This window comes from Eptesicus fuscus, chromosome 18 (genome assembly GCF_027574615.1).
Source record: "Eptesicus fuscus isolate TK198812 chromosome 18, DD_ASM_mEF_20220401, whole genome shotgun sequence".
Classification (NCBI taxonomy): Eukaryota; Metazoa; Chordata; class Mammalia; order Chiroptera; family Vespertilionidae; genus Eptesicus; species Eptesicus fuscus.
The window spans coordinates 13,031,472-13,044,990 of record NC_072490.1 but is presented as its reverse complement, the minus strand read 5'-3'; the positions used below and the strand labels follow the sequence as shown (position 1 = coordinate 13,044,990).

Genomic DNA, 13,519 nt, shown 5'->3' with positions numbered 1-13,519 from the left:
CATTAAATTCGGCGCAGAACTGCTTCCTCACCGGGAACGCGCTGCCTGCTCCTGGGTTGTGTGCGTTATTTAAGGCGGGCCTCGAATAAAACCGCCCCAGCCCCGAGGGGGTCGGTGTAGGACTCAGAGGTAGAGGAGATCGGGCGCGGTTCCGACACAGCCAAGCACTGGCCAGCATGCACGCCCCGGAGGCAGGCAAGCCTCCCCTGGGCCTTGAAACAACCTCGAGGTGTGAATCATTCTGTTACCGCGCCTGGCCTGAGGGAGAGGAACCGAGAACATGAAAATACGTTGCTCATTAGCAAAGGGAACTAGGCCAGCGTGGAGGGTCCCTTCTCGGTCACGCTCTTCTGCTTTGAGCAGAGCCTTTTCGTGGGCGCACCGGAGGCTGCAAGCCCAGGGGGCCCTTCTGGCCGCTGTGCCTGTTCCCGAGGGCCTGGGGAGTGTGCTGGGAACGAGGGGCTTCAGGAAGCAGGCGTTTTCAGCCTTGACCGCTTTACCAGCGTTAGATCCGTTTTTGTGGTTTCATTCTCTCCACAGACTCCCGTTTCCTACAGCAGGTTCCTCCTCAGCAGCACAACAGTCTGGGCCGCATAGGAGACCGGGGACCATCCTGTGCATTGTGGGCTGGTTAGCAGCACCCATGCCTGTACCACGCGATGCCAATAGCATCCCCCACATGTCTCCAGACATCGCCAAAGGTCACAACCCATTCCCCACCTCCCATGTACACACCCTTTGAGAATCACCGTTCTGTAGGGGAGGGGCAACATGAAATAAATTTTGTCCTAAAAGTGGTCCTTTTAAAACAGATCCTGCGCTAGCCAGTTTGGCTCAGTGGATGGAGCCTGCGAACTGAAGGGTCCGGGGTTCGATTCCGGTCAAAGGCACATGCCCGGGTTGCAGGCTCCATCCCCAGTGTGGGGCGTGCAAGGGGCAGCCGATCAATGATTCTCGCTCATCATTGATGTTTCTTTCTCTCCCTCTCCCTCTCCCTTCCTCTCTGAAATCAATAAAAGATATATTTTAAAAAACGATAAAATCTTTTTTTAAAAAAAAACAGTTTAGCCCTCACTGGTTTGGCTCAGTGGATAGAGCGTCGGCTTGCCTGCGGACCGAAGGGTCCCAGGTTTGATTCCGGTCAAGGGCATGTACCTCGGTTGCAGGCTCAATCCCCGGTCCTGGTTGGGGCACATGTGGGAGGCAACCAATCAATGTGTCTGGCATCGATGTTTCTCTCTCCCTCCCACTCTCTGGGGGGAAAAAAACAAACAATAATGGAAAAATATCCTCTGGTGAGGATTAACAACAGCAAAAAGAGAGTTTAAAGGCTTGTACTACAGGAAATTGTACCCGTCCAGCCTGTTTGTAGGAAAACGTCCTGAATCGCAGCAGTGGCTCAGTTTTCGGTGGTGGTTCGTGTTTCTGTTATGCTGTTGCTGTTTGTTCCCGGGCGCCTGTCCCGGTGGCATTTCCCTGAGGTGTCTGTGCTTATGTCTCAGGTCAGCCTGCTGATCGCCTTCATCTGCGTGAGGAGCTCCCCGTGGATCAGCCAGAGCGCCTACCGGTACTTCGAAGTGGTCACCATGTGCAACCTGATCATGATCCTCGCCTTCTACCTGGTCCACCTCTTCCGCCTCTACCGCGTGCTCACCTGCATCAGCTGGCCCCTGTCGGTAAGGGCGTGGCCTGGCCCTGCCCTCGGCCCAGAAGCCAGGATGTTAGCTGGGCCCTGAGACCCCCCTGGAGCCCTCTCGTCTGCCCAGCCCACCTCTTGCACCGTCCTTTGCTGCGTCAGCCCTGAATTTCCCACCGTTGGGTGGACCTCTCTGCTTGTCTGATGCCCCGCTGCTTTCTAACACTCACCTTCCAGCTACGGGAAAACTCTGCCTCTCACCCCAGTGTTGATCCTCTCACGTGACAGACAATGGGCTGTGTGGGGGGGGGGGTTGGGAGGAGGAGCATGGAAGGAAGAAGCTGACAAAGGTGATGGGTATTTGTACCGTTGTGAGTATTGAATGATAACATTTGTCAGCTAAAATGGACCGGCAGAGTCCGAGGAAAGATTTCAAAGTTGCCAGGGTTTTCTCTTCCCACTATGTTATTTTTTAAAACAGCTTTATTGATAGGTAGCTCACATGCCATACGGTTACCCATTTAAAGTGTATCATTAAGTGGGTTTTAGTATATTCCCAGAGCTGTGCAACCGTCACCACAGTCAATTTTAGAACACTTCATCACCTCGAAAAGAAACTCCATGCCCTTTCACTGTTGCCTTCAACCCCTCGTCCCCTCCAGCCCTGACCAACCAACCACGAATGTACTTTCTGTCTCTGTAAATTTTCCTATTCTGGGTATTTCCTGTAAATGGAATCTTATATATGGTCTTCTGTGGCTGGCTTCTTTCACTTAGCGGAGTGTTTTCATGGTTTATCTACGTTGTATTGTGTGTCAGTACTTTTTTTTTTTTTTTCCTTTTCATAATAGCCAAGTAATATTCCAATGAACAGATACACCCCATCTGCTCATCACTGATGGACACTTGGGTTGTTTCCGCCTCTTGGCCATTATGAATAACGCTGCCATGAACGTTCATGTGCAAGTGTTTTGTATGGACACGATTTCACTCACTTGGGACTATAACTCGGAGTGGAATTGCTGGGCCACAGGGTCACTCTGTTTAATTGTCTGAGGACCTGCCCGGCTGTTTTCCCAAAGCGGCACCTCCGTTCACATTCCCATCAGCAGTGTATTCGGGTTCCAGTTTTTTCTCCGTCCTTGTCAGGACTCGTTATTTCCCGGCTTCCTTCTTGCGTTAGGGTTACTGTGCTCGTCTTTTCCCGTGTCTTGAGGTGAAGGTTAGGTTATGAATAGGAAACCTTCCTTCTTTTTGCATGTACAGCTATAGACGTCTCCCTGAGCACTGCTTCCCATAAGGTGGGTGGGTTGGGTGTTCATGTCCATTCATCTCCAAGTATGTTTCTCATTTCCCTTGTGATTTCCTCTTGGACCCAGGAATTAGTTAGGGAATGTGTTATTTAATTTCTTATAAATTTGTGAGCTTCCCAAATTTCTATCTGCTATTGATTTCTAATTTCATTCTGTTGTACTTGGAGTGTTGTACACCCCACATTACTTCAGTCCTTTTACATCTGCTGGGGTTGTTTTTATGGTTTGGCATACGGTCTATGCTGAAGAATGTTTTATGTGCGTTTGAGAAGAATGTATATTCTATTGTTGGATAGAATGTTTCATAGATGCCTGTTATATCTAGTGGTTCTGTAGTATTGTTTGACCCTTCTATTTCCTGGTTGATTTTCTCCCTCGTTGTTCTAAACATTATGTGGTATTGGAGCCTCCAGCTTTTATTTCTGGATTATCTATTTCTCCATTTACTTGAGTTTTTGTTTCATGTGTTTTGTTGCTCTGTTATTAGGTGCATACATGTTTATAATTGTTATATTTTCCTGACGAATTGACATTTCCATCGTTATAAAACGTCCCTTTTAATCTCTGGTAACATTTTTTTGTTTTGTTTTAAAATCTACTTTGTCTGATACAACTATCGCCGCTCTAGCTTTCTTTTGGTTGCTGTTTGAATCACACGTCTTTTCCATCCTTCTACTTTCAACCTATGTGTATCTTTGAATATAAAGTGTGTCTCCTATAGAAAGCCTGTAGTTGGATTTTTTTTTTTTATCTAGTCTGACATCTTCTGCTTCTTGGTTGAATTGTTTAATCATTCACTTTTTAAGAGAAATTCCTTTTGTTTCTAAGTTGTAAGGCCCCTTTCAAAGGCACCTTTTCGCTGCTTTTGAGAGCAAGCTTCTCTGGGCTTCCCTGATACTCACAAGGAGCAAGCAAAGCAGAGAATAACGACTCGGGGAGGAGAATGGGGGTGGCTGTAAGGGGAGTGCATGTTGGGAGGATACATCAGCCACGCATTTTTTTAGCCCAGTGCAAGTTGGCACCTTCCCTTTAGGACTCTCTCTCAAGTCATTTTCCCCAGAGAATCTTGGCGGAGGGAACCTCCAGTTACTCATCTGCTCTTGGTCAGAATCTCTGTGGTCCACCTTGCGATACTCCTTTCTCGTCGCTCGGCGAGAAGTCGGGGACTTTGGTTTTGCACGGCTTTGACAGGAGCTGCAGCCTGAAAGCGGAATGCTTGCCCAACATTGAACAGCCGCCCGCCCTGATGGGCAGAACTCCGCGAAGGAATCATCTCTGAACTCTCGCTGGAGACTGCACATGCACACCCTCTGGATTCAGAGTGAACGTTACGAATGGCCTTGAACCCCAGTTCTGCTCTGACCTGGTATTTACTGGGGAGGAAGAAGGAAGAGGTGCAAGTGCTTCCATGCTGCTGAATGACATCCTAATCCTGGAGAGGGAGTGGGGCGGCCACGAACAGCCCTGTGGGCCAGGGGGCAGGGCCAAGGCGGAGTCAGTCCCACCAGGAGACTTACCCGCAGAGCTTGGCCTCAGGTGCACTTCTGGAGAGAAGAGAAGAGAAGAGGGAAGACAAAATGCAGACAAAACCAGGGGGGCTTAGGGGTGAGAGTGCCGGTGCCCACCACACGCCCAAGCACTTGGCAGAAGGGCCGGCAGGGGACCACACTCCAGGCTCTGACTGCGGGTCTGAGGGGACCCAGCACCTGTCAAGTCCACAACTAAAAAACGGTTCACACATCCTAACCAGCTTGGCTCAGTGGATAGAGCATCGGCCTGCGGACTGAAGGGTCCCAGGTTCGATTCCGGTGAAGGGCATGTACTTTGGCTGCAGGCATGTCCCCAGTAGGGGGTGTGCAGGAGGCAGCTGATCCATGTTTCTCTCTCATCTATGTTTCTACCTCTCTATCCCTCTCCCTTCCTCTCTGTAAAAAAATCAATAACATATATATTTTTAAAAATAAAAAACGGTTCACAGGACAGGCAGCCACCAGAGCCAGCACATTGTGAGCCCAAAGCATTCTCTGAGGCAGCAGCGAAAGGCACCCATCTCTTTAAGGGGCCTCGCTTCTCGGGGCTGGAGCTTTGCTTACACTCTTCAGCCTGGGAGCCAGGAGAAGCTCGGGTGCTCTGTAGTAGCTTTGGCCGGAGGGCAAGGTACTGTCTACAGGTTGGTCTCCGGAGTGGAGCAGCCTTGAGTGGGTTTCCGTCCTCACACAGGACTCATCCTTTCTCTCTGTCCCCTTCCTCCCTGCCTGCCTGGCATCTTTTCTCTCTTGCTCGGCCGCATCCTGGCCAGCCTCACGCATCCTCCTGGCCGCCTCACGCATCCGTTGGCTGTGACCTGCACTGCTCCTGTCGGGGGGTTACACTCCCTCCCCTTCTGTCCATCTCTTCTGACGCCCGGTGGCCTCTCGGCACCAGGAGTGGCCCTCCGACCCACGGCTCTGCTTTGTTTCTGCCCCCAGGAACTCCTGCACTATTTAATCGGCACCCTGCTCCTCCTCATCGCCTCCATCGTGGCCGCCTCCAAGAGCTACAGCCAGAGCGAGCTGGTGGCCGCCTCGGTGAGGATCTCCTCGGGGCGCCTTCGCCGCGAATCCATGCTGTCCGAGCTCGTTTCCTTCTTGACGGGGACAGCGGAGGGATTGTTTTCCGGGGCCTTTCTTTCTCAGAATCGGTACCCACCTTGATCCAGCCAGCCCCGTCTCCAAAGAGGCTTACACGGAGGGTCCCAGGAGGTGAATCATCAGGGCTGTTGGCACACAAATCGCCCCAGCGGCCCGGGCCTCTCTCTTGCAGCCGCCACTTAAACCAGGTGGCACGTGGACTTGAAATCACGTGTCCATGGTGGTCATGTACTCGTGGCTGCCTCGGCCCCGTGCAGGGACATAGTCTGGAGCCTCGTGGGCCCAAGGGAACAGCACTGTGATCTGCTGGTGAGGTCGGCTATCAGCCCTAGCTTTATCAGTCCTAACTTTTAGCCGCATTCAGGCCAGGAAGGAATCCTCCTGTTCCTTTCAAAGGTGAAATGGACCCCTCGGATAGCCTAAATAGAGGTAGCATGGAAATGGACAAAACTGCCGTGCCGTGGGATCCATTTATACCTACCACACAAATACACACGCATATACTGGTATACAGATGGGTATGCCGTTACTGTAAGGATTTATAGACTCCTGTCATATGAGTTCTGATTTAGCAAATTCTTTTCCGTTTGGCGGCCTGTGGGCCAGTACCGATTTGCCTCATTAAGGAGCAACACTTTTAAAACGAGTTTTAGGGAAAGCTGTCTGCGTGACAGCCACTCTTTCATTGGCAGACTTCACCAAAATCCCCCAGGCTTTGGGCCAAGAGTGGGTTCACTCCCAGAATCCCACTGAGGGGCCGGGTCTGCCCTCTAAAGGTCGGCGTGGGGCAGAAGGTCACTCCTCCAAACACTCATGCCCCCTTAAGTGCCGCCCACAGCCCTCCCTCCCCTCCACCACCTTGTACCCCTCAGGACCCCCTCCTGCAGTCTCCAAGGAGAGGTGTGGTTGCCACCCCCAGGGCTCCACCTGCAGGCAGGCCGGGGGAGGAGGCACAAAGAGAAGTTGTGCCCACTGTGCGTCAGGCCCCGTGGGGAGATGCCCACGGGTTGTATGCTTCTGGTTGCACAGAATGGTGCTGGCCCTGGCATCCCAACCCACCCCATTTATCACACGCCGTCTCTGTGCCTGGGACCAGGCCTGGTTCCGTGGAGGAGCCGGAAGAAATAAAAAGGTAGGGTCCTTGCTTATGAGAGAGAGTGGTGATGCCGCTCAGGCGTCCAGGCCAAGGCGCGCGGAACAATTCGCAGACGAGGCACTGCCATGCAGAAGGGCGTTCTGTGGCCATCGAAGAAGCTGTTCGGTTACGCAGTGCAGACAGAGGGAGACCAGGATGGCAGACAATGGGCTCATGGTGCAGAGCAGACAAGGAGAGGCCGGGACAGGCTCCAACGGGCCGGTTATGTGGCGCAGACAATCGGTACCAGAGGAGCCAAGGGAACGGAGCTGGGGGGAGGGGAGAGGGTGCGTGGGCCTGTGGGGGCAGCCCCTCATGCACACCAGCAGCCAGGCTTGAAGAGAAAGCCCAGCCTTGACGATCCTGCCCTTCACCCCGGGCCCCTCCTCCTAGACCAGTGGTCAGCAAACTGTGGCTCGCGAGCCACGTGCGTCTCTTTGGACCCTTGAGTGTGGCTCTTCCACAAAATACCCCGGCCTGGGCGAGTCTGTTTTTGAAGAAGTGGCGTTAGAAGAAGTTTAAAAAATGTGGCTCTCAAAAGACATTTCAATCGCTGTCCTGTTGATATTTGGATCTGTTGACTAACGAGTTTGCCGACCACTGGGCTAGACGGCAGCAGTGGTTTCCGAGGGCACTTGGCGGCAACATAGCGGCCTGGGGCGCTTTGCAGGCCTGAGGACAGCTGGGCCAGGGCAGAGCAGCGGCGGGTGGACCCTGGAGCCAGACGCCCTGGGCTCCAGTCCCAGGTCTGGCCCTACTGTCTCCATGGCCCTGGGCAAATCGTTGACCCCACTCCCAACCCCATCCCTCCATTTCTTCAGCTGCAAAGTGAGGGGCTGAGAGGGTCACACCAGGACCCCCCGGGCAGAGTTAGAAGACTGGTGGGCACAGAGTAAGTGCCCTATAAACCAGCTGCAGCTGCCAGATTTGTTCACAAGGAAGGAAAAGGGCTTCAGGCTCAGCGGTTCCAGACCAGACCCCAGAGTGTGTGCCTGCTCCTCGCTTGCCCATTGGATGAGCCCCAGGCGAGGCCCTCTTCCTGTCTGGGCACCCCGTCCCCCAAACGCAGAGGAGGAGGTTGGACGGGGTGAGGTCCCCACAGTTGAACACTAGGTGGGCCCTCAGAAAGGAAAGGAGCGCTCGCTGCCTGAACGCATTTTAGTCCAGTGTTATTTAAACATGTGCAAACATAAGGCTAGCTAGCAGCCCTCAGCTCCCGGCTCTCACCCGGCTCTGAAGCCAGGCAGAAACCGTCATGAATGAAACGCAAGCAGTGCTACCACACCAAAAGAATCCACTTGAACATTACACATTTTAAAACACAAATTAGAATGCACGATCCCACCTTTTTCTTTCTCATTAGCCCAGGACAGTGGTCAACAAACTCATCAACAGAGCCAAATAGCAACAGTACAACGATGGAAATTTCTTTGGAGAGCCAAATTTTTTAAACTTAAACTTCTTCTAACGCCACTTCTTCAAAATAGACTCCCCCAGGCTGTGGTATTTTGTGGGAGAGCCACACTCAAGGGGCCAAAGAGCCGCATGTGGCTCGCGAGCCGCAGTTTGCCGACCACCGGCCCAGGATCACTAAAGTACAGGGGCTTGGCCCAGCTCGCTTGAAACAAACCTGAACATGGGCGCGGAAGTTGCCCAGAGTGAGGAGGGCGGAGGGATGGAGACCTGGGTCCCAGCCGGGAGCCCTGGGCATAGGGCCTCGTCTCTGCCCCTGAGCCAGGACGCAGTGTTCGGTTCAGGGGGTTCCCCGAGCTCCCTCCCCGCCACAGTCAGTGCAGGGACAGGCACCGGGATGGGAAGCGGCAAGACTGCCGAGGGGCCGGCCCCTGACCCGAGCTTCCTCTCCCCTCTCTCCTGTGCAGATCTTCGGCTTCGTGGCCACCTTCCTCTGCCTGGCGAGCGTGTGGCTGTCCTACAAGATCTCTTGTGTGACCCAGTCCACAGGTGAGTTCTGGTTGTCCGAACACAGGTGCTCTCCGTGAGCTCAGGGACCGGAGCACAGCCTGTTCCGGGCTTCCCGACACGTCACGGGCTGCTGTAGTGGAGGCCGCGAGGGCACAGGCGCCCGGGACCTCTGCTCGGGCCCATGCCCGCCGCGCCCAGGAATGCCCCAACGTGCCAGCCTCTGATGGAGAAGCATTTTCTTTTCTTTTTTTAAATATATTTTTTATTAATTTTTTTACAGAGAGGAAGGGAGAGGGATAGAGAGCTAGAAACATCGATGAGAGAGAAACATCGATCAGCTGCCTCCTGCATACTCCCTACCTGGGATGTGCCCGCAACCAAGGTACATGCCCTTGACCGGAATCGAACCTGGGACCTTTCAGTCCGCAGGCCGACGCTCCATCCACTGAGCCAAACCAGTCAGGGTGAGAAGCATTTTCTTTATATGTTTCCTAATGACAGAGAGAAAGTATGGGACATTTAGAAAATGCAAATAAGAACAAAATGTTTTTAATAAAAACCATCTGTCCTCACACTATCCCAAAATAGCACATGCTGGGTGTCTTTCCTTCCAGTATTCCCTCTCTCTGAGTAATATACAGAGATAGAGATGGAGCTGGAGATGAGAGAGAGAAAGAGAGAGATGAGAGAGAGAGAGAGAGAGAGAGAGAGAGAGAGCTGGAGATACATATGTATGTATACATGTCGCTTTGATTAAAAGGATCAGAACGGTATGGGTTATTTTGTAACCTGATCTTTTTCTCCATCTGTCAGACACTTTCCCCGTGTTGGTAGGTGCTCTTTTCTGTCATCCTTTTTTTAATTCTTTTTATTTTTTTTTTGTTTTTGTTAATCCTCATCTGAGGATATTTTTTTCCATTGATTTTTAGAGAGAGTGGAAGGGAGGGACGGAGGGAGGGAGGAAGGAGGAGGAGGAGAGAGGAAGAGAGAGGAGAGAGAGAAACATCGATGTGAGAGAGACACATCAATTGGTTGCCTCCTGCCTGTTCCCCAACTGGGGCTGGGGATCAAACCTACAACCCAGGGACATGCCCTTGAGTGGGAACGAACCCTGGACCTTTGGTGCGTGGGCCAACACTCTAACCACTGAGGAACCCTGGCCAGGGCTTCTGTCACTCTTAATGGCTCCATGGGGTCACACTGACCCTATCGCATGTCTGTGCCACAGTTGTCTCCTAGGAGGGGCATTATTTTGTTGTTGTTGTTGTTACGTAATTCTTTGCTACTAAAAAACACAGTCATGAACATCCTTATAAATATATCCCCATACCTGTACCTGTTTTTTATCTTAAGAATTGCTGAAAGCTTGAACCCGCTAATTTAATTAATCCTCTTCTTTCTTTGATCTAGCACTTCCTTTCTTTGTTCTTTTTCTTCAAAAAAAAAAAAGCATGAAAAACGTGGCAGCGTTTACATTACATTTCCTGCAGAAAGAGCTCCTTTCCTCCCCAGGATCACTGGGGAAAAGCTAACAGGAAGGGTGCCAGTCTCCAAAGACCACATAGTTAGGGTCCCATTAAGGTGACACGGCCAGAACAGACAAACCCAGAGACAGGAAGTAGCTTCGCGGTTGCTTGCGGCTCAGGGGAGGTGGGACACAGGGCTGCCCGCTAAGGGGCAAGGGGTTTCTTGTGGAAGTGATGAAGATGTTCTAAAATTGTCGTGCAATTCTGTGAATACAGTGCAAACCCTGGGTGAATTCTGTGGGACACGGATGCTGTCTCAGGAAAGCTGTGTAAGGGCACAAATGAGTGGTGAAAACAGTGTGAACCATGTTGCGGCCTGGGGTGGGGAGGAATAGGGATGGGAATCCCCTCTGCGCTATTTAATTTTTTTTTTTTTTTAGAGATGCATTTAAACAATAAAATAATGCCAGTGAAAGCTGGTGCTGGGTGGAGGAAGGCAGTGCCCCGAGCGGAACGTGGGCCACCCGGCTGGTGTGTGTGTGACTTCTGGGTGGGCCCTGCCCTGGCCGGCCGTCCTCACGTTGCCTTTTCCTTCCCAAGATGCAGCCGTCTGAGGGACCTCCACCTCCGAACCTGTGTTCCTGTGCCAAAGCCCCGCCCAGCTGGTGGGCACGGGAGGGCCTTCTCCTCCCTCCTGGGCTCCCGAGCTGCCCCGGGCCTCTCCCCCCGGTCTTCCTCCGAGAGGATCCTCCTCGTCCGGGAAAGAAAAGCATCCTCCAGGGAGATGTGGCCTCTGCCTCCTGCTTTTCAGACCGAGACTGGTGACCGCACCTCACGTGACGGAGAGGTTCCTGGAGAGGTTCCCGCACAAACCCCACTCCTCGCGGGAGTGACGCTGCCTTAAGTCTCCCCGGAAAGACCAAGCCCTCTCCTAATTTATCGAGCTTGGGCCTCTGCTCTCTCTGCACGTGGAAGACGAGATCTCAGTCTCCTTTCCCGGCTCTGCCTTCGTGAGCAGTGTGCGTGTGCGTGTGTGTGCGTGTGCGTGTGTGTGTGCGCGTGTGTGTGCGCGCGCGTGTGTGGTTTTTTTTGGTTTTTTAAATAAAATATTGACTTGGCCAATGGCAGAAGGATTTCTTATTACACCAGAAGGATAAGCTAGCAGGGTGGGCACCAGTCTCAAAAGACCACACCGCGTAGGGTTCCGTTGATGGGGGAAGGCTGTAAAACCAGGAGCGACGTGAAGGGGCCCGCGAGGCTCAGGGAGAGATGCTCCCTGGGGACCTCGCCCGGGGGGGTGAGGCCAGTAAAGGATGCAGAGCACAGTGGCCTCTCGAGATTTGCATGTTTTCAAAGCAAATTGATTTCAGGGGTGGAAGGCAGTCCTCCTGTTCACGCAAGACAGAAAGCAGGACGCAAGGCAGCGCGGGCAGCCTTAAAACAGAAGGACCCTCTGACACATGCTACCCCGGGGATGACCCTGAGAGACACTCTGGGACGTGAAATAGCCCAGACGCAAAGCAACGAATGCTGTCTGATGCCCGCCCGTGCGGGACCTGGAGTAGTCGAGATTCAGAGGCAGACAAGTAGGATGGTGGTTGCCAGGTCTGGGGCGAGGGGACTAGGGACTTCGTGTGTAATGGGCACCGCTGCCATTCGGGAAGATGAACACATTCTGGAGGTGGACGGTGGTGACGGGGCACCATAATGTAAACGTCATTAATGCCACTGCACTGTATTCCTAAAAAATGTTCCAATGGTAGGTCTGTTGTGTATATGTATTTTTATTGATTTCAGAGGGGATGGGACTGGGAGAGAGAGAAACATCAGCGATGAGAGAGAACCATTGATTGGCTGCCTCCAGTACGCCCCACACTGGGGATGGATCATAGGTGGATGTTCACCCGCTGAGCCACGCCGTGGGGCCCCATTGATTTTGAGAGTGGAAGGTAGACAGAAACACCCACGTGAGAGAGACAAATCGATTGGTTGCCTCCCCCATGCACCCCGACTGGGGTGGGATCCCACCTGCAACCCAGATACATGCCCTTGACCAGGAATTGAACCCGCAACCCTTAGCACGGGCTGACGCTCTAACCACTGAGCACACTGCCCTGGGCTGCCTGCCCGCCCCTGTCTCTGAGGGAAGCACCTGCACCCTGAGCGACCTGGCAGTGGAGTTGGAGACCCGAGGAGAAAGCCGAGGGGACGTGAGGTAAGTGACAGAGCCGGAGTGTGAGTCCCGGTCTGGTGTCTCCTGTGCCCACCCCACCTGGGGCCACTGGGGTGTCAGGGCAGGGCTGGCGCTGCCTGGCTTCCTCCCTGGGCAGCCGGCCCTGGCCTGACGCACTCCGGTCCTGGGCCTCCCGCCGGGATGCTCGGTGACCCAGAGTGGCCCATCCCCGCCGCCCAGCCTCTTCCCAGCATGAAAAGCAAACTCGTGTCGCCAGGGAAACGCAGCTGGTTTGGGGCCCTCAGCAACCGCCACTTCCCCGTGGGGTGGTTTCTGACCTGCATCCTGTGAACTCGGTGCTTGGGGGCGGGGGGATGGGGGGGGGGCTTACGAATACCTGGTTTTCTGTGCACAACATCCGGCAACACCTAAGGCGCGCACACGGCTGTCAGCAGCAGCAAACGCTGACACTGGGGACCGCACAGGCGCGCCCTCACCTCGGGCGGCCCTCGGGGAACCCTGCTTGTGGCCTGCAGCTGCTGAAACGCCTCCCACCCCCTCCCAGGGGGACCTCTCCGTCCTGCACAATTAAAAGCAGGTCCAGAGACAGAGAAACACCAATCAGAACATCAAACCTCAGGGAAGGTAGGGGACAGTGGGGGTCAGGGGGAGAGATCAACCAAAGGACTTCTATGCCTGCATATAAGCCTAACCAATGGACACAGACAACAGGGGGGTGGGGGCGTTAATGGGAGGTGGGGGGGAATGGGGGAATAAGGACACATATGTAATACCTTAATCAATAAAGAAATTTAAAAAAAAAAGAAAAAGCAGTGGGGCCCTAACCGGTCTGGCTCAGGGGATAGAGCGTCGGCCTGCGGACTGAAAGATCCCAGGTTCGATTCTGGTCAAGGGCATGTACCTTGGTGGCGGGCACATCCCCAGTAAGGGGTGTGCAGGAGGCAGCTGATCGATGTTTCTCTCTAATTGATATTTCTAACTCTCTATCCCTCTCCCTATCTGTAAAAAATCAATAAAATATTTATATTTTTTTTTTTTTAAAAAGGAAGAGCAGCGGGATGAAGCCGAAGAGGCTACAGCCCCACTAGCTCCTTACTCCAAACTGGGCTTTTCCAACTAACCCACCCACCATTCTTAGGAACTGGGTTTATAATAAGTCAATGTTGCAAATGGATGCTTTGTATTGATACCCTATTTCCTGTTTGATAGCACGGAGTTTCAC

General features: G+C 53.0%; 1 protein-coding gene across 3 annotated transcripts in view; it reads left to right on the top strand.

The window, feature by feature from the left end:
- The window catches only part of CMTM7 (CKLF like MARVEL transmembrane domain containing 7), a 47,601-nt gene extending 36,351 nt beyond the window's left edge, over positions 1–11,250 (top strand). Inside the window, exons 2-5 of one of the 3 annotated variants that reach the window (XM_054729946.1) lie at positions 1,503–1,676; positions 5,418–5,516; positions 8,595–8,676; positions 10,710–11,249. In XM_054729946.1, coding sequence (XP_054585921.1) covers positions 1,503–1,676; positions 5,418–5,516; positions 8,595–8,676; positions 10,710–10,717 — 363 coding nt within the window. In that variant the 3' untranslated portion in view covers positions 10,718–11,249. Of the gene's footprint in view, positions 1–1,502; positions 1,677–5,417; positions 5,517–8,594; positions 8,677–10,703 lie in introns of all 3 variants that reach the window. The other 2 variants (XM_054729945.1, XM_054729947.1) reach the window with 2 other exon arrangements.
- Positions 11,251–13,519: the final 2,269 nt, after the last annotated feature.